The 18,560-nt window shown below is 37.1% G+C and overlaps 9 protein-coding genes across 9 annotated transcripts; 4 read left to right on the top strand and 5 right to left on the bottom strand.

Moving 5' to 3' along the window:
- The first annotated feature begins 140 nt into the window (after nucleotides 1-140).
- BDF20DRAFT_89934 (uncharacterized protein) lies at nucleotides 141-1,546 on the top strand. The gene is made up of 2 exons (XM_053082663.1): nucleotides 141-1,192; nucleotides 1,271-1,546. The coding sequence occupies exons 1-2, from the start codon at nucleotides 311-313 to the stop codon at nucleotides 1,385-1,387; spliced, it is 999 nt and encodes a 332-aa protein (XP_052941397.1). The 5' UTR covers nucleotides 141-310; the 3' UTR covers nucleotides 1,388-1,546.
- Nucleotides 1,471-2,379, top strand: BDF20DRAFT_89892 (uncharacterized protein). The gene is made up of 2 exons (XM_053082644.1): nucleotides 1,471-1,555; nucleotides 1,625-2,379. The coding sequence occupies exons 1-2, from the start codon at nucleotides 1,553-1,555 to the stop codon at nucleotides 2,165-2,167; spliced, it is 546 nt and encodes a 181-aa protein (XP_052941396.1). The 5' UTR covers nucleotides 1,471-1,552; the 3' UTR covers nucleotides 2,168-2,379.
- Nucleotides 2,380-3,729: 1,350 nt separating this feature from the next.
- Nucleotides 3,730-5,125, bottom strand: BDF20DRAFT_89833 (kinase-like domain-containing protein). Its single transcript, XM_053082603.1, has 5 exons — nucleotides 4,977-5,125; nucleotides 4,819-4,846; nucleotides 4,572-4,725; nucleotides 4,242-4,498; nucleotides 3,730-4,152 (listed from the first exon to the last, which is right to left on the bottom strand). Coding segments are annotated over exons 2-5 (663 nt in total). The 5' UTR covers nucleotides 4,821-4,846; nucleotides 4,977-5,125; the 3' UTR covers nucleotides 3,730-3,902.
- A 298-nt stretch (nucleotides 5,126-5,423) lies between these two features.
- Nucleotides 5,424-6,601, bottom strand: BDF20DRAFT_811506 (soluble NSF attachment protein; the record flags this gene model as incomplete). Its single annotated transcript, XM_053076698.1, has 5 exons — nucleotides 5,424-5,657; nucleotides 5,731-5,905; nucleotides 5,987-6,170; nucleotides 6,237-6,362; nucleotides 6,454-6,601. 5 exons carry the CDS (start codon nucleotides 6,599-6,601, stop codon nucleotides 5,424-5,426), a joined length of 867 nt encoding a protein of 288 aa, XP_052941394.1.
- A 223-nt stretch (nucleotides 6,602-6,824) lies between these two features.
- On the bottom strand, nucleotides 6,825-9,536 carry BDF20DRAFT_997861 (NPL4 family-domain-containing protein; the record flags this gene model as incomplete). Its single annotated transcript, XM_053085446.1, has 8 exons — nucleotides 6,825-7,537; nucleotides 7,602-8,306; nucleotides 8,406-8,642; nucleotides 8,737-8,785; nucleotides 8,860-9,048; nucleotides 9,134-9,336; nucleotides 9,406-9,416; nucleotides 9,491-9,536. 8 exons carry the CDS (start codon nucleotides 9,534-9,536, stop codon nucleotides 7,055-7,057), a joined length of 1,923 nt encoding a protein of 640 aa, XP_052941393.1. The 3' UTR covers nucleotides 6,825-7,054.
- A 447-nt stretch (nucleotides 9,537-9,983) lies between these two features.
- BDF20DRAFT_848442 (vacuolar protein sorting 55) lies at nucleotides 9,984-11,458 on the top strand. The gene is made up of 8 exons (XM_053079865.1): nucleotides 9,984-10,275; nucleotides 10,452-10,521; nucleotides 10,595-10,617; nucleotides 10,697-10,787; nucleotides 10,872-10,927; nucleotides 10,999-11,030; nucleotides 11,093-11,150; nucleotides 11,213-11,458. The coding sequence occupies exons 1-8, from the start codon at nucleotides 10,260-10,262 to the stop codon at nucleotides 11,260-11,262; spliced, it is 396 nt and encodes a 131-aa protein (XP_052941392.1). The 5' UTR covers nucleotides 9,984-10,259; the 3' UTR covers nucleotides 11,263-11,458.
- On the bottom strand, nucleotides 11,444-15,322 carry BDF20DRAFT_848438 (uncharacterized protein). The gene is made up of 2 exons (XM_053079864.1): nucleotides 14,853-15,322; nucleotides 11,444-14,795 (listed from the first exon to the last, which is right to left on the bottom strand). Exons 1-2 carry the CDS (start codon nucleotides 15,219-15,221, stop codon nucleotides 11,622-11,624), a joined length of 3,543 nt encoding a protein of 1,180 aa, XP_052941391.1. The 5' UTR covers nucleotides 15,222-15,322; the 3' UTR covers nucleotides 11,444-11,621.
- An 801-nt stretch (nucleotides 15,323-16,123) lies between these two features.
- BDF20DRAFT_811470 (putative ubiquitin-conjugating enzyme E2) lies at nucleotides 16,124-16,925 on the bottom strand (the record flags this gene model as incomplete). The annotated part of the gene is made up of 5 exons (XM_053076693.1): nucleotides 16,124-16,233; nucleotides 16,299-16,446; nucleotides 16,510-16,598; nucleotides 16,672-16,767; nucleotides 16,835-16,925. The coding sequence occupies 5 exons, from the start codon at nucleotides 16,923-16,925 to the stop codon at nucleotides 16,124-16,126; spliced, it is 534 nt and encodes a 177-aa protein (XP_052941390.1).
- A 137-nt stretch (nucleotides 16,926-17,062) lies between these two features.
- BDF20DRAFT_992930 (uncharacterized protein) lies at nucleotides 17,063-18,210 on the top strand. The gene is made up of 2 exons (XM_053085381.1): nucleotides 17,063-17,354; nucleotides 17,429-18,210. Exons 1-2 carry the CDS (start codon nucleotides 17,312-17,314, stop codon nucleotides 17,935-17,937), a joined length of 552 nt encoding a protein of 183 aa, XP_052941389.1. The 5' UTR covers nucleotides 17,063-17,311; the 3' UTR covers nucleotides 17,938-18,210.
- The last annotated feature ends 350 nt before the right edge of the window (nucleotides 18,211-18,560 follow it).

The following is an 18,560-nucleotide window of genomic DNA, read 5'->3' as shown; positions in this document are numbered from 1 at the left end:
GAAGCAGTAACAGTTTAAGCAAATAGTCGCACCGTGATTGTGCTAAGTGACAGTGATAGTTGCGATCTTTTATTTTCGAGGACGGAATAAACATGAGTTCACAGTTAAAAAAAGTGGGGGTATTTCTTCATTCAGCAGCAATTCTTTTTTTGTTTTGTTTTTGTTTGGTTTTTCCCAGTTCCCCTAATTTTTTATTATTTCTTTACAAAGATTTTCCTTTTCGTCTTCTCCTCTGGATTCATAGAAGACTATAATATCATTTCCTTTGCATATAACAATCAACCATTTCTCTTTCAAATAAGGTATTTCAATGCTATCAAAGGACCTGACGCCTAATCCTAAGGCTGTCAATATTGTACGTCCGTCAACTCAACGTCAACAACAACAACGGAATCCGTCATTGACTGATTCCTCATTCTCTTCTTCTTCTACTTCTTCCTCTGCATTTATGAATCTCTCGTCATCCACTACTTCTTCCATTAACACCTTATCCACCGCGTCAACATACAACACACTGCATATTTTTACAGCAACAAATTCCTTCAGTCCACCAAAATCCTCACCCATGATACGACAGCTGTCTGTTGATAGTAATCCTGGTCTTTCATTTTTTTGTCAGTTACAACCTACAACAGCAACGTCGAAGCAAGAGACTACGACGAAAAAGTCTCTCATTACTAGCAGTATTTACGGACCAACCCATGCTCCCTCTTCTGCATCATCTTCTTCATCTTTGATAGACAATGATAACAGCAACACTCAAAAACAACAAGATAAGATAAAGGGGCCTTTGGTAATAAGTAGAATCAATTTAGCTAATTTTCAGCACCATCAACAACAACAACAGCAACAACAGCAGCAACGTATACGTGTGCCTCCACCACCCATCGTAACAACAGCGATGAACGACAAGAATAATGTAAAGGTTACTAATGAATATCAAGCAACAAACGACGAGCTTGTTCATAAACATGAAGACAGAGACGATATTGACATTGACATTGACATTGATGTTGACGATGATGATACTACTCCTACTGCCACTGCAACGTCAGCTACTACAACATCCGCCTTTAAACCAGGATTTGGATTTTTAAGTAATAGTAGTGGTGGACTAGGTTCTTTTCTTTTGCGCGGAAATCTGATAGCAGCTCAGAAACCTCAAGTAGACGAAGCTAGGATATATAGAAAGGTATAACGAAAATATAATAGTGGGGCCACAAATAGATACTAACAGAAGAAGGGTGTCTTTTTATCTGTTTTTCCTTAGCTCAAAGACCTAGAAATAGAAAAAAAGTCGTTGTTGCAATTGAATCAAACTTTAGAAATGGTCGTTAAGGAACAATCAAATAAAATAAGTGATTTGCAAAACCGACTGGCCGCGTAAGTATTGTTATTTAGTAATTACACAAGCGAAAGAAACAGGAAAAAAAAAAAAAAGAGAAAAGACAGACAACAAACAATAATATTTACTCTTGATTCATGCAGAATAGAAAGGCCTCTGACGCCTGCTTTGGATACACAATCCGTTTGTAGTAGTAAAGATGGTCTCATGGTAAGTTAAAGGCACTGTTTCTTATCCAAAGTTCCTTCATATCACTCATTTTTGGATATATCTCTTAAGTTTTCATCTCCAGTTGTAGAAACACTGACAATATCGGATTTGGAGCAATGTTTGGAAGAAGAAGACGCTGCATTCGAAAGGATACGGGTTATATTGTCGAATTTAATTGACCAAGCGCAAACTGCTGTTTCACAAGATCAGAAGCTGTCAGGGCGTGCATTAATGGAATTAGAACATAATGCGGAAATCAACAAATACTTTTTCACCAACAATTTTGAGGGCAAGAAAACAACGTCAACTACCAAAAGACGGCCACGATCACTGATACTACCCGATAGAGCGAGCATTAAAGCAACAACAGCTTCGTTAAGCAATAATGATATGCGAAGAGTTTCCGTTGGAAGTATACATAATAATTTGCCGAGTTCACCTATACCAAATAAAAATTACAATAGTAGTACTAGTAATAGGCGACTGTCTTCTGTTTCATCTACTACAAATGCAACTACAAAAGATACCATTCTTCATCCTCATCATACAAGACCTACTAGTCGATTACAGCATCAACAAGACTCATCACAACTGAAGAAATGGGTTAATTAGCGACTACAGGCTTTTATTCATATGATCTTATTTATTTTCACTGCTACTGCTTCTGTTCACTACTGTTATTAATTGTTTACCGGAAAAGCTGTATGCGCTCAAAAACAATTCTTACATCTATGGTTACATAACAATATATATACATACACATATACATATACCACACAAAAGAACCGTTTTTTATTTTATATGCCAATTTTTGTTTACTTTAAAGCATGTGTATAGTACATCTTCATCATTCACTCCTCCCCTATAATATACCTTTTCCCCCCTTTTACTCGTGTTTTTATACTATGTAACATGTCTTATGTACTTTGTTTATGAATAAAAGACTTCATTAATGTAAATTAAAGGCTTTCAGTCTGAAGAGCGGTAATGGTAAAAGAATTTAACCTGGGGGGGGTGTGGGGTGTTTATATGACTTTTAAGAGTATGGATATTGCGAATCATATCTTCTGTTATCCAAAATTTTGGGTTCTAGATGGTAATGAAATAGAGGCGAAATGACCGTTTCATTCGGATGGCTTGTGACGTTACTACTATACCTATTCTTCTCATTATGATAGTTATACTCCTCGGGACTTTGATAAAATACTGAAGACGATGGTTGTTGTGCTGTAGTAGTACTCATTGTTATGGCATATTGTTGTTGTTGGTGACGTACTCGATGCCACCCTTGCTGTGTATAAGCACTATTAAAAGCAGTAGTTGCCATAGTCGATTTATTATTAAACATCGTTTCTGCGCCTGAAAAAGAAGCGACAGTAGGAGGCATTTCCGTTACTGCTGATACTATCGATGTAATAGAACTGCCCATTGAGGAGACCTCATCAGGGACAGATATCAAGTATTGTGGCTGTAGTGCAAATGTTACCCTGTTGACTGAGTTAGGTACGTGTTGTTGCCTACCAGCAGGAGTTGCAGTGGTAGTAGTCGTATCTGATGTAGCAGATAGCAAGTGTATGCGAGGACTTGCTGTGCTGCACATTTTCTTACTTTTCTTCAATATAGATTTTGGCTTTCGCTCGGTTAAAGTCGATGGATTGTCAACTGGTGTATTAGAGAATGATGCAGTCGCTGATGTTGGTAACTGACTTGCAGACGTTAGTTTTTTGAGATTGCCGATAATTTCGTTTTCATCTATAGGACTTGATTTTTTTGGGTCTTTGTTATCCAAGTCTTTTACTGATGAAGATGCACCATTACTTCTAACAAATAGCTTTGCATTACTGATGGCAGCAACTCCTTCAATTTTTGTTGTTATAAATGGGTGATTCAAAGCTTGTTGCGGAGAATATCGTATTGCAGGATCAAATTCAAGAAGACATTTTACGAAATCATAAAATCGCTCTTTAGTGCTGTTTTCTACGTAGGCGCGATTGAATAGCATCGATTAATATTGTACAGTGCTAGCCACTCAGACTGTTCACCGTTACCTGCTTCGGTTTTCATTGATCCACCGGGACATATAATATCTCTTTCCATAATTCTTTCTTTTAAACTTTCATATTCATCTGAAATAAAATCTTGCGACTGCCGAAGTGATTTCTTAAGCTGGACACTAGTTGAATCATCATCTTTTTCTATCGTTTGCGCCCTAAAGTCAAAATAACAGTCTGATTTTCGCCCTTGCCGAAGCAAATAAGCCGGCGGCAGAGACCTATGTAATCCAGAAATTCAGTTACTGCAATGACATATAGCATAGTATACCGCAAAGAATCACGGCGGAAGAATCTTACTGCAGAGCCTTCACCATCATTTGCATAAGCGTTGTTTCTTTGCCACTTGGAAAAAGGGGCTCACCCAAAAACAATTCAGCGATAAAACAACCAAAAGACCACATATCAATAGCACAATTGAACGGTGCCCGTAAGATAACTTCCGGTGAACGATAGTAAGCAGTTTGAATGCAATAGTTTGAATTATCACTTTCTAATAAAGCAGATCCATAATCAATCAGTTTAACATCGTGCACATTCTCCTTGCTAGCGGACAGACAAAATTTGTTATTGTTCCCTCGTACATTTCTTCTTTCTATTGGCGTTTATTTTTCATTTTTTTACATGTCCATTACCTTTTTAACAGTATGTTATCAGGCTTTAAATCAGTATGAATAATCTTCATTTCTTTCAGTAAGGCTAGTGTTTGTAAAATGTTGAACGCTATCATTTGAATATCGGTGATTGCCATACATGGCTTTCCGGGCTGTAAGCTAAATAGCTTATGTAAACTGATGGACAATAGTTCGAACACAGCGCACAGATGACCTCTGAATAAGAAATGGTCTCGGAGCTGGAGAAATCTGTCGCTCTCATCTAGTCTCTCCCTCAACTTAATTCTTTAATTTTAGTTTACCACGGCATGTGAGTTTACAGTATACTCATGATAATTGAGGTAAGCTTACAATGCACAATATGCTCATCTCCTTTTGCCCTTGTATGTGAAAGGAAGGCTGTCTTTTGATCACTTTAATAGCGACAAGCTCACCAGTGGTGGTGTTCCTACACTTCACAACTTGCCCAAATGTTCCTTGTCCCATTAACTCCAATATTTCATACCTGTCAAAATAAATGATAAACTCAGTAAAATGGAAATTATAATTTATGCACCAACTAACTGTTCCTTTCTCTTATTGTTTCCTTGATTTTTACATTACGGTATGGCCAATCAATTCTTGAACTTTCAAAATATAATCATCTTGAATATTATCGTATCCATTATTTTTTGATGGTACAGATGGTTGGGTCAAAGTCCTTTTAGGTATATATACAAGGTCTGAACGATACGCTGGATTAATAGTTTTCATTACATCTAGATAACCGATGGTTGCCTTTGTTAGCATAGCTTGTGGCAGTACATCATTGCATTGGATGCAATTCTCTTTCATTCTTGTCCTGAAATTGTTAGGATAATTGTATAGCAGATAGACGTATAATGTTTTGACGGTAAAGCGGATGATTTGTTTATATATAAAGTAACGATCGATTTTAAAAGCGCAATTCTAGCTGTGGCATCACCAAGATGATATATTGAGTATTATAGAAAAGAACCCATAGTATTATATGTAAATGTATATAGAGTGAGTTATAAAAGAGAAAGAAATGTCAATAAGAAATTAGCTATTGCTTGACTTTTTTAACAAAAAAGGGAAGGAAGGAAACAATATAGAAATTTAGATAACATGACTCTGTGAGTTGAAATGAAGACGAATGGAATCGTGATGTGTAACCAAAAAAAAAAAAAAAAACGTAACTCTTTAACGCAATTCATCTGACTCCATCGATTTTTTGATTTTCAATAGAACAGCTGTCTTCCAAGGATCCAATCGACTTAACTTATCATAATCGTACACTATTTGTGTGAATTGGTCCACATCGCCTTGATCAACACAATCTATGATTCCCCTCAACAATGTGTATTCACGAGAGGCTTCAAATGATAAGTCCATATTACAATAATTACTAAGTGCTTGAGTCGTTTTGACCATATCCTGAACAAATCGAAAAGTAACAGGTTATCGTGTGCACTTTATAGGCTCGTGAAACACTCTAAACAATACTTACACCAGTGCATAAATGGCATAAGCCTGCCTTAAAAAAGTATTCTTTCAGTGACCATTTAAGTAAAGGATCATCAACAGCTGTAGCTGCCACTTGTTCGTATTTTTCAATAGCCACATCGTACATTTCCATATCGGCAGCGATTTGGGCTACTTTTAACAAGCATTTATTTGCGAGTCTATGCAAAGACAAAAAAAAAAAAAGGATGCTTTCAGAATATTGTATCATTTTTATTCTGCCGTATTTCTGCCATTCTTACGCTGGTGAATCATCTGCATTATAGAGCTCTGCGGATCTTGTATAAGCATCATAAGCTTCCTTTGGTTTATCATAATCAGCTGATTCACATAACTCTGCGATATCTTGGTAATGTCTAGCAGCTGCTCTGAAATTGCCGCCCTCTTGATCAAGAATAACTGCCTCCTTTAAAGCAGATACAGCAGCTATAGATAATAGTTATTCATTGAACTTTACTTAACTGTCTCTACTTTTCTTCTTTAAAAACTCACCTGACACATCGCTCCGCTTATAACATTTTGCAGCATTATCATAGGCCCTTGAGCCTTCAAATTTGGCACTGTTTCCGCGTTGGAACAATTTAGCTGCTTCCACGAATGCATCACCGGCGTTGCCCCCTAAATTATTATTTATTTTCAAAATGCAAAATAAAGAGATGAAAGGAAGTTTGTAACAGAATGAGCGAGAAATTTCAAATGTAACATTTACATTGCTGGGCTAGTTTGAACATATTTCCTGCTTTCTCATACAATTCTGCTGCATCTTCATATTTATTGGAAGGCCCAAAAAATGACCACGAGTTCAATTTCTTTTGAGCTTGGTTAATCAAATCTTTTGCTTGTTGCTCTGATGACATTTCGTACTATAAGTAAGAGTTCTAAAGCAGAAGAAAGAAAGAAAATAAAAGACTCCATTTTTGAGTTATAAATGCGGGCAGCAACAAAAAGACCATTTTTTAATCGCCACAAAAGAGTTGAAGTGTTGTTGCTTGTTGAACTATTTAAGTTACCGCCTTAACTGCTTTAAATGTGAACCAGAAAAAAAGAAAAATTGTATTGTTCGTAGCTTGCCGTAAGAATAAATAAGAAAGTGCTTGATGGATTATAACAGATGCTCATTTTGAGGAATATACATATACTAATGGCCATGCACATGTTTTGATGTTTTTGGATTCAGAGGACCTTATTAAGACGGAAAACGATTGCCTATAATCCAAAATTCAATTTATTGATTGTAATGATACATAAAAATTGGTTCATATCTGAGGATTCAGACATTATGAATAAGCTTTTCCTAAAATATACTTCTTTTAACCCGATAAAGGTAGCCCACACATTTCACAGTTTTCATTACCAGGAGGGTTGGCAAAAGTACAGTGTCTACAACTCACAGGAGCAGCAGCCATTGCCGAGGCTGAAGATCTGCCTGAAGATGTATCCGACGGCATAACAGATGCATTTGCCTTAGCATTCGTTTCGGCTTCTTGGATAAGTATTTTAAGCGTGTTCCAGCCATTGATCTGCTCAAGTTCTTCAATATTACTCTCTTTGCTGGTAATAAGTTTACAAAATCGTTTGAATTCTTCTGGTGAGAATGCACCCAAGGATTGTATGAAGCATAGTATGTGAAAATCTGCTAATGCTGTTCTTATATTGTCAACAGAATCGAAAGATTTGAGGACTTTAGCAAGGGAATAGATACTTTGATGCTCTAACCCTTCTCTATTCTCGATAGGAAACTTAGATTCTGGGTTAAATAGTGGTGATGGATTATGTGGGAAACCGTTCGTAACCTAGCAGTGAAAAAAGTAGTGTTAATTTGATGTCTTATAATAACAGCTGATCTTATCTGCTTACATTCACAAGCAGGTATTCAACAGGGAAGGTAGGTCTAGCCGATTGCTTCACTAAAACATTGTATTCATTTTTAAACTTATAGAAGACTTCAGGTACATATCTGACGTGGGGTATACTATCCTTGACGCGCATAATAGAAGGGTTTCTACAAGGTTCTACAATCTCTGCTTCCTTCAACGCCGTTAACGTATCAGATACTTGGTAAGCCTTTACGTCAATTTGACCTTCTGTATCGCCTGAAATTACACAGGTAACGAATTTGGAACTGTATTTGCCCTGAATTGAGTGTTTACTGATATTGGGATGGCGATGTTGCATTTCAGCAGCAAAAATACATTCAACTGATGACAAAAAGTAAGAGTTGACATGACGCTTGGGTATAACGGTGCCTGATCCTGTGCCATCATCTACTAAATCTGAGAAAATCATACCGACTTGAACCAAACCACAAGCTTCGGCGACTTGATTGATGTGATTCTCGTTTTCCCAAAGTAGGTCAAGTTTGATACCGTCGGAGTGATTTTCTTGAGGAGGTTCATAGATGGCTTCAACGACAGCTTTAATACCAAGTGGAACGTCGAGATATGGCTCATACCGACCATACAAGTAGCCAAAACGTTGCGACCCAGATGAACGCCAATAATTCAAAAAGGAGTCTATAAGCGAAGCAGAAGAGAACTCAACATGATCTACGATACGATAAGTCTAATGAAAGATATACATATAAGATGAGCATTTCAGAAAGGTAAAATAGGCTGCAAAATGATTTTCATGTCCTACTTTTCGTTCTTTTTAAAAAGTTACCTGTCTTTGAAGCGTAATGGCACTGGGCTGACATTTTGTGCAGATTCCTTCTGGCCAAGGTGCATGGCCACCTGTGCATGGCACTTTGACTTTAAAATCCTGTTCCTCCAATGGCGGTATATTATTACTACTGGCGGCATTATTGATCGATTGTTGTGCAGCATTAATTTGTCGTAGGTAGGCATGGAATGACATGTGTTTGATTTTATTTTCTTCCAAATAATTCATGTCGTAAGGCTTTCAACAACAACAAAAAAAAAAAAAGAAAAAGAAAAGTGGATCAATATTTGACGTATAATTCATTCATCATTCTCTATAATTGGCTCTGTACCTCAAGTGGCATACAATAATCGCACATAGCATTATCGCCATGTCGACAACTAGTAAAATTAAATGCGTAGGTAAACTTTCTCGGATAGTGTGTAACTGTCACTTGGTCCATTCCTTCACTTACAATTTAGGGTCTTTCTTACGATGTATTAAACCTCGTTGGCTTTCAAGGAAATCGTCTACTTCGTCCTGCTTAATAGTTGGTATGTCCACATTGTTTGAAGTCTTGTTGTGTGTTATTGGTACAGTATCCTTTTCCAAATCTGGCTGTTGCTGCGTTTCAGTATAACTGACGTAAACAATATCACCATGCCTATATATATTCACGTAGTTATAATTAAGTAAATAGCTCTGCACATCGTCAATCTTGTTGCTAACTTCAATTTCGTTTCTCTTACTTTAAACCGGCTGCGTTTAGCGTTTGATTGGCTAACTGGTTTATAGGCGCTGCTGTAGAAGGATTGGGATCCTTCCCCATGGCGAGGATTGAAGGATCGGATAGTTTCAAAATCTCTGCGACTTTTTGAGCGAGTGAACCAAAGTTTTCTTCTGGTTCAACTTGAACTCTGTTCATGCCTTCTTTTGAGCGAATACGAAGCAACTATGTGTTAGAATTGATACATTAATATCTTTCTTTAAATATATTATACACTTTGGAGAAGTGCTTTACCATTTTGAAATCTGGATTTCTTGGAGTAATTTAACGAAAAGCAATAGAAAGAAATATTGACGGTTTCAACGTTGTGGGTTTGTACCTTCTTTATTGAAACTTTCGGAGAGACACGCAATACCGCAACTCATGTCAGTTTTTTGACGTCGTGACTGGAAAAAGTTCGAATTAATGCAGCTCAATACACCAAAGTCAAACAGGGAGAGGGGAAATCGAAACAATCTGCCTCAAATTGTCCACTTGGCGAAACAGACGAATATAGACAAGATTAGTTTTCTACCACACACTAACCTTCCTACATTTTTCATCGAAGAAATAGTTATATGAAAGCGCTAATATTCCATTCAGAGCACTATCTTGTCCATTCATCATTTCTTATTACTGAAGTCGTAAGAAATAATAAATGCTAACTACAGTGTATGCCGAGCAAATGGCTGATGGAAACAACGTAATCTAATAACAATATAAACATCAATCCAGTGAGCTCTCAAAGGTTGAAGGTTAGGTGAGGAAATGCTGGCAAAGACTGCAATATGAAACATTATAATTTAGGCCATCAAAGTCTCATAGTAGGTTTTAGGTCAGTAATATTGGATTCGTCTGCTTAGGTTACAAGCATGCAACAACAGAGAGAGCTACAAAATCAATTCATATTTACTGTATACCTTGATGAAGGTACAATCCCAGAGCGTTTCATGTAATCGTGGAAATTGAAAAACCAGGCAATGACACAGACATCGCAGTTTCAAATCTAACAAGGCGAGTAAAAATGACAATGCATAGGGTTACAGCTGAATGCTTCTCTACTACATCACTCATCTGTATAGACTGTAAAACTTGTGCTGAAAAGTTCAATGGCAGGCTTAAGAAGTAAGCTAATCAAGTCATTTATTTTGTAAAAACGTAGAATATTATGTTATTCAAACTAATCTTTACTTACATCAACTTGTATAGCGTAAGTAGCGACCGCTTCAATTGCCCTTGAACTTTTTCACTTTCGTTCGTCTTTAACGCCATTTGCGCACATCAACTGTTTGGTGCATCCAGAATTATAGCGTTATCATTTGTACTAGCTATTGGATTTCTATTAGTTATCTTATCATGTGCACTATATGAGTAAAGTTTGAGCATAAAGTGAAATTGTTATTTTACCTGGATATTAATACTTGTCATGCTATACTTACTATAGAAACTGGTGGCCTTTATTTGTGGGTAAGTGGGCAGTTCTCAAACGAACTAGTTCTGTAGACAGTAGAGCAACAAATAATAACTACTCGTATACTCATTTTAGTCGCAACATATATATTGGCACCTCTGCCTAATGCTATATGCTCGAGATTCGATCATACGTATGACGTATTGTCAATGGGCAACGATAACCAGTATGTGTTTCTACAAAATAATAGCGCGCAAGAAAGATGATGAAAAAAATTTATCTTAACAACATTATCTTTTTCCATGAATAGGGGCATTGTTGATGCGGGGCAGTTCATCACTGGTATTTTTATTGTAACTGGATTTTGTAAGTAGTACGACACATTCGCAGATCTGATTCAGCAGCCTATTCATTTGAGTTCCTGTTGTAATAAATAGGCTTACCATCTGTGTTGGCACATAATGAAATAGTAAGTATGATATCGTCATCGGTAATAGATACCTTACATTACTGACGCTCTCTCTATTACAGATAACATACCCTGCTATGGGCATGAGTATTGCAGGTGGTTTGCTAGTCTACGGAACAAGTAAGTGATTTCATTTCTAGCAAGTGGAGCCCGGTTACTGATGCTTTGAATATTTTTTGTAGTTATTGCTTATACACATTTCTTTTCTCAGCAAAGTGAAGATACAATTTGAATATGCTAATATACCTCTTAATACAGACACTCCGGATATAAATATTGCGAATAGTCCAAAAGATAACGTGTTGATATGCACAGTTAAAATGACCTTGACGAACTTTGCGTTTTTTCTAAACTGATACAAAAGCAAATCGATTTTATTTACTTTTTCTTTTGTAGATCATTTATAAACTACTTTTTTTTTTTTTTTGGACAAGTGAAACATGAATGCGAGTATGTATTAGGAATTTACTGAAGGGTAACGAAAGAGTATTATACTAAAGAGAAGCGTAAGGAAGAAACTGCCTACTATGTTAGTAGTGAAAGACATTCTCGTGTACTACTACTGAACGGCTTGATGTGTTTTATAATCTCTTATACTTTGAGGAAAGTGCTAATCATGTACAACAAACATGTTAATGTCAATATACCATGTATTTGAATCATTATTGATAATTTTACCTGCTGTTGATTGTGGGTTGAAGAAGAGGGTAAGTATAGCATCTCGACATCAAAGCTACCAATCACCTTTAGAATCTCGTCCTTCTCTTGCTCTTTCAGATCATTCTGCTTTTTCTTTTGCTTACTAAAGGATGATTTTGACGACCACCAGGCGTTAAAGCAATGAAAATCAGTCAAATAAGGCATTTCATGACACGCTGGCAACATGTGCGTCAACGCGAATCTTGTTTGGCCGATTGCGCCATCTTCTTTATTGACGTAGCTGGATAGGCAGTCTTTCCTCTTCTTCTTCGATGAAAAGAGCCGCAGGAGTGGTTTTCTTGATTTCATGATGAAGTCAGGACGAACATGGATCGAAATAGTGATAAGCATTCCAGGATGAGTATCAATGACACATTCATAATCAAAAGGAATGGTAGGTGAGAGTATTTCGTATCGTGACATGTATTCAAATCTGCCATCGCTGACTACACAGCGGATGTAGGCGCGGTCTTTGGGCATAGGGAGGAGAAGGTTTTGAATACCGTTGACATGGAGATATAATTTACCGTAGCCCATTGGAATACTGGGCTGGAAACTGAGGGAGGGTGTAGGCGTAGGAGGAAGGGCAGTCGGAATGGTTGTCATTATCTCATTCGGTTTCTGATATTGTTGTTGCGACGGTGATTGTTGTTGTGTAGAGGATGGAGTAGTGGTTGCCGCTGCTGAAGTGGAGGACGATGAGATAGATGGGGATGGCTTTGTCGTTTTCTTTTGCTGGCCATTAATGTTCGGTTTTGAAAATGAAGATGTGATAGGCTTGCGACGTACGGAACGACTAGACAAATTGAGGTTTGGTAGTTCTTTGATTTGAGGAGCTGCAGATGAAGAAGTCTTGTTCTTAATGTTGGAAGGTAAATGCAGTAAGTTGGCTGAGCGTAATTTGTTGCTGTCCGATGGTAATGAAAACGAAGGAAGAGCTCTGTAATCTTTATCTGAATCAGGCAATTTTAATGTAGATGACAACGATAGAACACTGTCAGCCGAAGTAGTGTTAGCAGTTATCAAATTTGTGCAGTTCACAGCATTGATCAAATTTTGATGTAGCAAGTAATCCACATTATCGCTCTCGTTGAGTTCTAATTTACTGCTTCCGAGAGGCAGACTCTTTCGAAGGGCTCCAGTTCTGTTGTCACTGCTGACAGAACTCTTCTCTTCCAGAACCTTATCTTCTTTTTTTTGTAGACCTCGTATTTGCTGCTGCTGTTGTTTTTCTTTCAGCAATCTTTTCTCTTGATCTAATTCACTCAAATTGAATTCACGATCCAGTATAGCTGCCCAGGAGCTCATACTCATAGTCCACGACGCTTTTTGACTTCCACTTCTACGTTTCATATGAAGTGGCAAGTCAACTGTACTGTTATGCTTGCTACTCTTTTCACTTCTTGAGTCAAAATCACCACTGATAGTTGTTGAAATGGTGGCAATGGAAGCATGTTTACGACTAAGTGAACGACGATCAGAACGCTGTGGGCGTCGTGCAGGAGTCGAGAGGTCGGCGACCGTAATGCTGTCCAAACCAGTAGTGGCGTTCAGTTCCACGAACAATGGCTCTACCGTATTATTTTGATTAGAATGAGAGATGGCATCATCTGCTGTTACTACTGCAGTACTGCTGGTGGTACTACTTGTACTGGGAGGCAGTTGTTCTTCATCTAGTTCATCATCGTTTTCTTCTGTTGTGACTAAGGAGGGTGTCTTGCTGACTTTATCGTCTCGTAAACCAGCAACATGAGAGTCTTCAGAGTATTCAATTTGATCGTTAAAGTAATAATGGCTGAGACGTTCAGGGCCATGTTTATAGTTGCGATTCTGTTGTTGCTGCAGGACTAACTTATCATCAATTGGGATTTTGATGGGTTTATAAATGGTAGATGAAGTGAGTCGATGGGCAATATGAATAGTAGCTACTTGCTCAAAGATTTTATCGTCATCATCATCATCGCTATCTTCGTCATTCATATCATCGTCATTATCATCTGAAGTTGTGGTGCCCATGAGGTCGTCCATTGTGAATTTTAGTTTGTTACTTGTATGCTTTTGGTCTGTAGTCGCTGAAGTGGGCGCACTAGTGGCAAGATCTGAAGCTTTGCTTTTCAAGCTTTCGTTTGTAGCAGCATCTGCAATTTTATTATCCTGTACTTCATTGGAATTATCCGGTAAAGTATGACAAACACTTGATTTGTTGTCATTGTGTTGCGAAAATCCAGAATTTTCATCCGCAATGGCAATACCATTCGTGCTCTTCTCCATTTTACATGTTGCTTCCGGTATTTTATCATTAGCCATACTTTTACTAGAAGAAGTAGTGGATGGTTTTTTAGTATTCGAAATGGATGCTGTTGAAGTAGCAGGCAAAGTAAAAGCCTTCTTTTCCAATTTCATAAATAAGGGATTGTTTTTGACAGCCGATTTTTTGACCAACTGAGCTACTTCAATTTGCCTCTTCTGCTTATCCAATAGTAAAGCTTCTTCTTCTTCTGTCAGTACCTTTTGTTGCGTCTCTTTCACTTTTCCCTTCTTGAAATACTTCCCATCTGCCTTTTGACGGTCTAGAGTGATGTCTAATAAAGTTGCCTTCTCATCTTGTGCAGCGGCTACTTCGGCCAAGTTTTTGAGCAATTGAAACCGGTTTGGAGTGCTATAATTAGGTCTGACTACTTTAATGTTGCCAGCAGTCATGTTACTATTAGAGGATCTAGATGCGTTAGGATGTGGTGGCTGCTGCTGATTGTCTTCATCTATTCGATGTTCAGAATGATGATCCTTTACTGCTGTCTCTGCTGCTTCCAAGCTGATTTCTGATGCAGAAATGCTCATATCGTTGCCATCGTCTTGTCTAGTTGTTGACAGTAATAACGACAAAACATTATCTGATTGAGTAACGTCTGCAGGCGTATAACCACGATCATTTCTTATATGAGTTGAAGTCCCTTTCTTCAAGAGTAGTTGTGTTAAGTAATAGTCATCTAAAAAACAAGTCAGGTGTAATAAAGAATTATTACATTCACCCCATAAACGAGTATCAAGATCATAAACTGAAGACTCCTGTATAAACCATACATTAGTACGTAAGCAAACGACCACTGCTTTAAATTATATTACCTCAATTAGAGAAGAGATCAAGTCTCGTCTGTCTTCCTGTTGTTGATGATATAGCACAAGAAATTGGATAGCGCAGACAGGTTGAAATGAATGGCCAAGTTTTTTGAATTGAACAAGTTTTTCTTTGAGCGGATCAATATCGTCCAAAGTGTGGGGTATAGGAGTCCATAATAATTCAGGTTCCTTGTCTAGCAATCGACGTACTTGATTCATATTGTTTTCAATGAGTGCATTTGTCCAGTCTACCAATACTGAGGTTAATAATGTTTGATCAATGGAAGATGAAGAACTTGATGATGTAGACGTGGAGGATGTCGTAGAGATAGGCGGTAAAGGAGCACCAGTAGCAATAGCCGTTGTAGTAGCCATTATATTAGTAGAATGTCATATGAAACAAAAAGGTGAAAGAAACAAAAGAAAGAAGTATTAGAAGAAAAAGAAAGGCAAAAGCCTATACAAAGTAGTTTCTGGTTACAAAAGAAAAAAAAAAAAAAAAAAAAAAAAGCCAATTTTGTGAAGCACAGAAAGCGTGCTTCGCTTAGAAAAGAAAGAGGGGGTGCCGTATATGTCTGTGGTTAGGGTTACATGGACAAATCAAAAACAAACTTCTACGGAGATCAAATTAAAAAAACTAATTATATTCGTAAAAGGGGCAAGAAACGATAGAAAAAGCCTTCTTTAACCATCATTCGACTTACTTTTAAGCCACTCAGAATTATAGCAGTATGTATCAACTTCTAAACTTATCTTCCCATCAAGAGAAGGTAAGCTGGAAGAACAATGTGTAAACTTGAGTTAATATAGACGACAGAACTACTGATTTTAGTACCCTTGGCGTATGTATGCAGGCTTATTTTTGCTGGTAATAACAAGCACACGCATTTATACGCGCAAATTTACGATGAGATTGTTAATTCCACTACAGCAGTATTATACTCCGTACTCTACTTCCTGTTCTCAGCTTTGTATATGACTTCCCAGCGCGTCACAATCCAAAACAATTATACTATTAGTATCGTCTAAATATCCAAATGCCTTTTCAAGTTTTTCCTTACTATATAGAATGATGCTCAACAGCCTTATAAAATTCGTATCAAAGAAGGCTGGAAAAAAGGTGATAAAAGAACCTAAATGGCTCTAGTCACTACCATCATCTCCCTATGGGTAATAATTCCGTGTTTCCGTCTTTGTATAGGCTGATGTTTAGCATTTGCTGACAGTATGCTAGCGAACTGCTAAACAATTCTTTCTTTATTATAATAACAAACAATCTATCCAACTACATTATCATATTGTACACCACCAAAAGACCCGCCGACAATAGCCTTTTTAACATTCGCTTCAAATAATTTTCTATTTTGCTTCAGTACTTCCGCAGCGGCTATAAAATTGATTGTGTAAGTCATAAGGTATATTGTTCACTTTCGATTCATGATGGTATAGTACCTTTGTTTAGAGGGTCGTCTGCATTCGGTTCAAGAAATAGATAAAATAAGCCAACTAAAACGGCTTGTAATGATAGTACAGGTTTCCAGTCTTCACGTAAAATATTTAGGCAAACATTGCCTTCAAGGTCGATATTTGGATGGTAAATCTATAACATTAGGATTAATATACATACTATCACAATCGAACCTCCAACTACTTTTCATCTTACCTTCTGCGTACAGTGCACTTTGGGAGGCTCATGAGGATAATTATTGTTGATTGTAAAGGTGAATTTGAAAGCGCCCTGAGTGTAAAAGCCTAATAATTATAGATGATTAGTATGACTTGCTTCATTTGTCATTGAAGAAACACTGTATCAAAGATGTCGAACCTTCATCGGGGCAAATAGTAACGTTAAAGTTAAGGATATTGGATGGGTTAGGAAAGTCTAATTGAATGGTATTGGGTATGTCTAAATCCGCTAAGTCTGTAATCGTAAATGTTAACAACAATTGTACGACTGTCTCAAACGATTTCGATAAAACATGGCTAACCTTTTTGTACTCTAATTTGAGCAGCACTTGTTTTGGGCTTCTTCTTCTCTGCTTCAGCTTCTTTAGACTTCTTTCCCCAAATGGAGTACATGGTAAAATCGAATTAATTAAAGGACGATTCAACAAAAATACAAAAAATAAAAAAATAAAATAAAATAAAATGGACAAGTGCTGTGCAGTTCATTAGGCGGTTAAATGTTTCTTTTTTCTTTTTTTTTTTTTTGGGTCACCGCGGAAAGGATCTACTTCTGTTTCATGAAAAGAAGGCTTGATTACATAATGAAAAAAGGGGCATCATTCTAAAGTTGTGGTTACAAAAAGGATGAAGATAAGGAATTGATTAATGATTGGATACTTTCGTAATCTTTCCCTTTTTGTTCCTATACACAAAAAACCTATTTGTTATGCTTACACCAATTCAAAATGATATAATCAGCACTTTTCTTTTCTTACTCATTTCAGTGTTCTGGTATCGTAATGCCCGCAACTGTATCATCAAGAAGTCCAGAGGCTCTTCTTTGTAAGAACCAATTGCAAAATTCTATTTATCTCTGTATGAAAAAACACCATTCGATATTCATATCATTATCTTAGCTTTTACTACCAATACGGCCACCAATTTATTGCCATGTTGCTCAATAACGAATAAGAAGAAGACTCTAAGTAGTAATAGCAGTCATCACCACAACAATAAAAAGGCTCTTCCACCCATTAATGACTTTATTGCTACTGTATTCCAAAGATCCAACCTAACGCCTTGTGTATGCTTGGTATCATTGATTTACATGCAAAGATTGAGAGCGTTCTTACCGAGGCATGCTCGTGGTGAATTAGATACGCCCTACCGACTTTTTCTAGCTGCAATTCTCGTCGCATCCAAATTTCTATCAGAAACTGGCACCGAATTGACCAGCCAAGTGTTGGTGGCTATGACAGACTATCTGTATACGCCAAAGGACATCAATTTGATGGAACGATCCTTTTTAAGCTTGATTCAATATGATTTGTATGTGAACTTGCAATCCATTCAGGAATATTTGGATGTTCATGGAAAATTATTGGAAATGGACCTGATTATTGAAGAGGAAGCAGTAGTAGTCTAGAACCTTTTCTCGTTGCTGAAAGCTGTTCAATTTTCTCACACTCAACCTATTAAAGGAGAACTAGCCATCTTCTACACTTCATTCCCGTTAATGCATCTTTATTACACTCAATATACCATATACACATACAATATACCCTAACCCTACGCACTTTTGTTTAAAATGATAGTCTTGTATCGTGTCATTGCAAGCAGTGAGAATAAACTTTTATGATATACCTCCGATTTTTTTTTGATTTTTTTTACTCTTTGGTTTTTTTTTTTTTTTTTTTTTGTTCTTTGTTAAATTTGTATAAATATGGTAATCCCGATGAATCTCTTAAAAACGATTCTGCCAGTACATTCTGCTATTGGGTTATGCGTCAATACAACTTATACGCGCCTTTCAAAGTAAAACAGAACTACAGTTGATCCATAACTGTCAAAGTTCCGACGCGGACTTGGCAGTTTCACTTTGAATATTGGGCAGGCAATATAGCATCTACGAAACAGCAATATGAAGTAAGAAGATGACCTGCATAACTTTCTTATTGAACGCTAACATGGGGGCACAAGAATAATGGAAGAAAACGATAGCAAACAATTTGTTCTATTTTATGCATGTGGATTAGATAGAACGAAATA

The sequence above is a fragment of the Mycotypha africana genome (genome assembly GCF_025528875.1).
Source record: "Mycotypha africana strain NRRL 2978 chromosome Unknown BDF20scaffold_1, whole genome shotgun sequence".
NCBI lineage: Eukaryota > Fungi > Mucoromycota > Mucoromycetes > Mucorales > Mycotyphaceae > Mycotypha > Mycotypha africana.
This window is presented reverse-complemented; position numbering and strand designations above follow the sequence as displayed.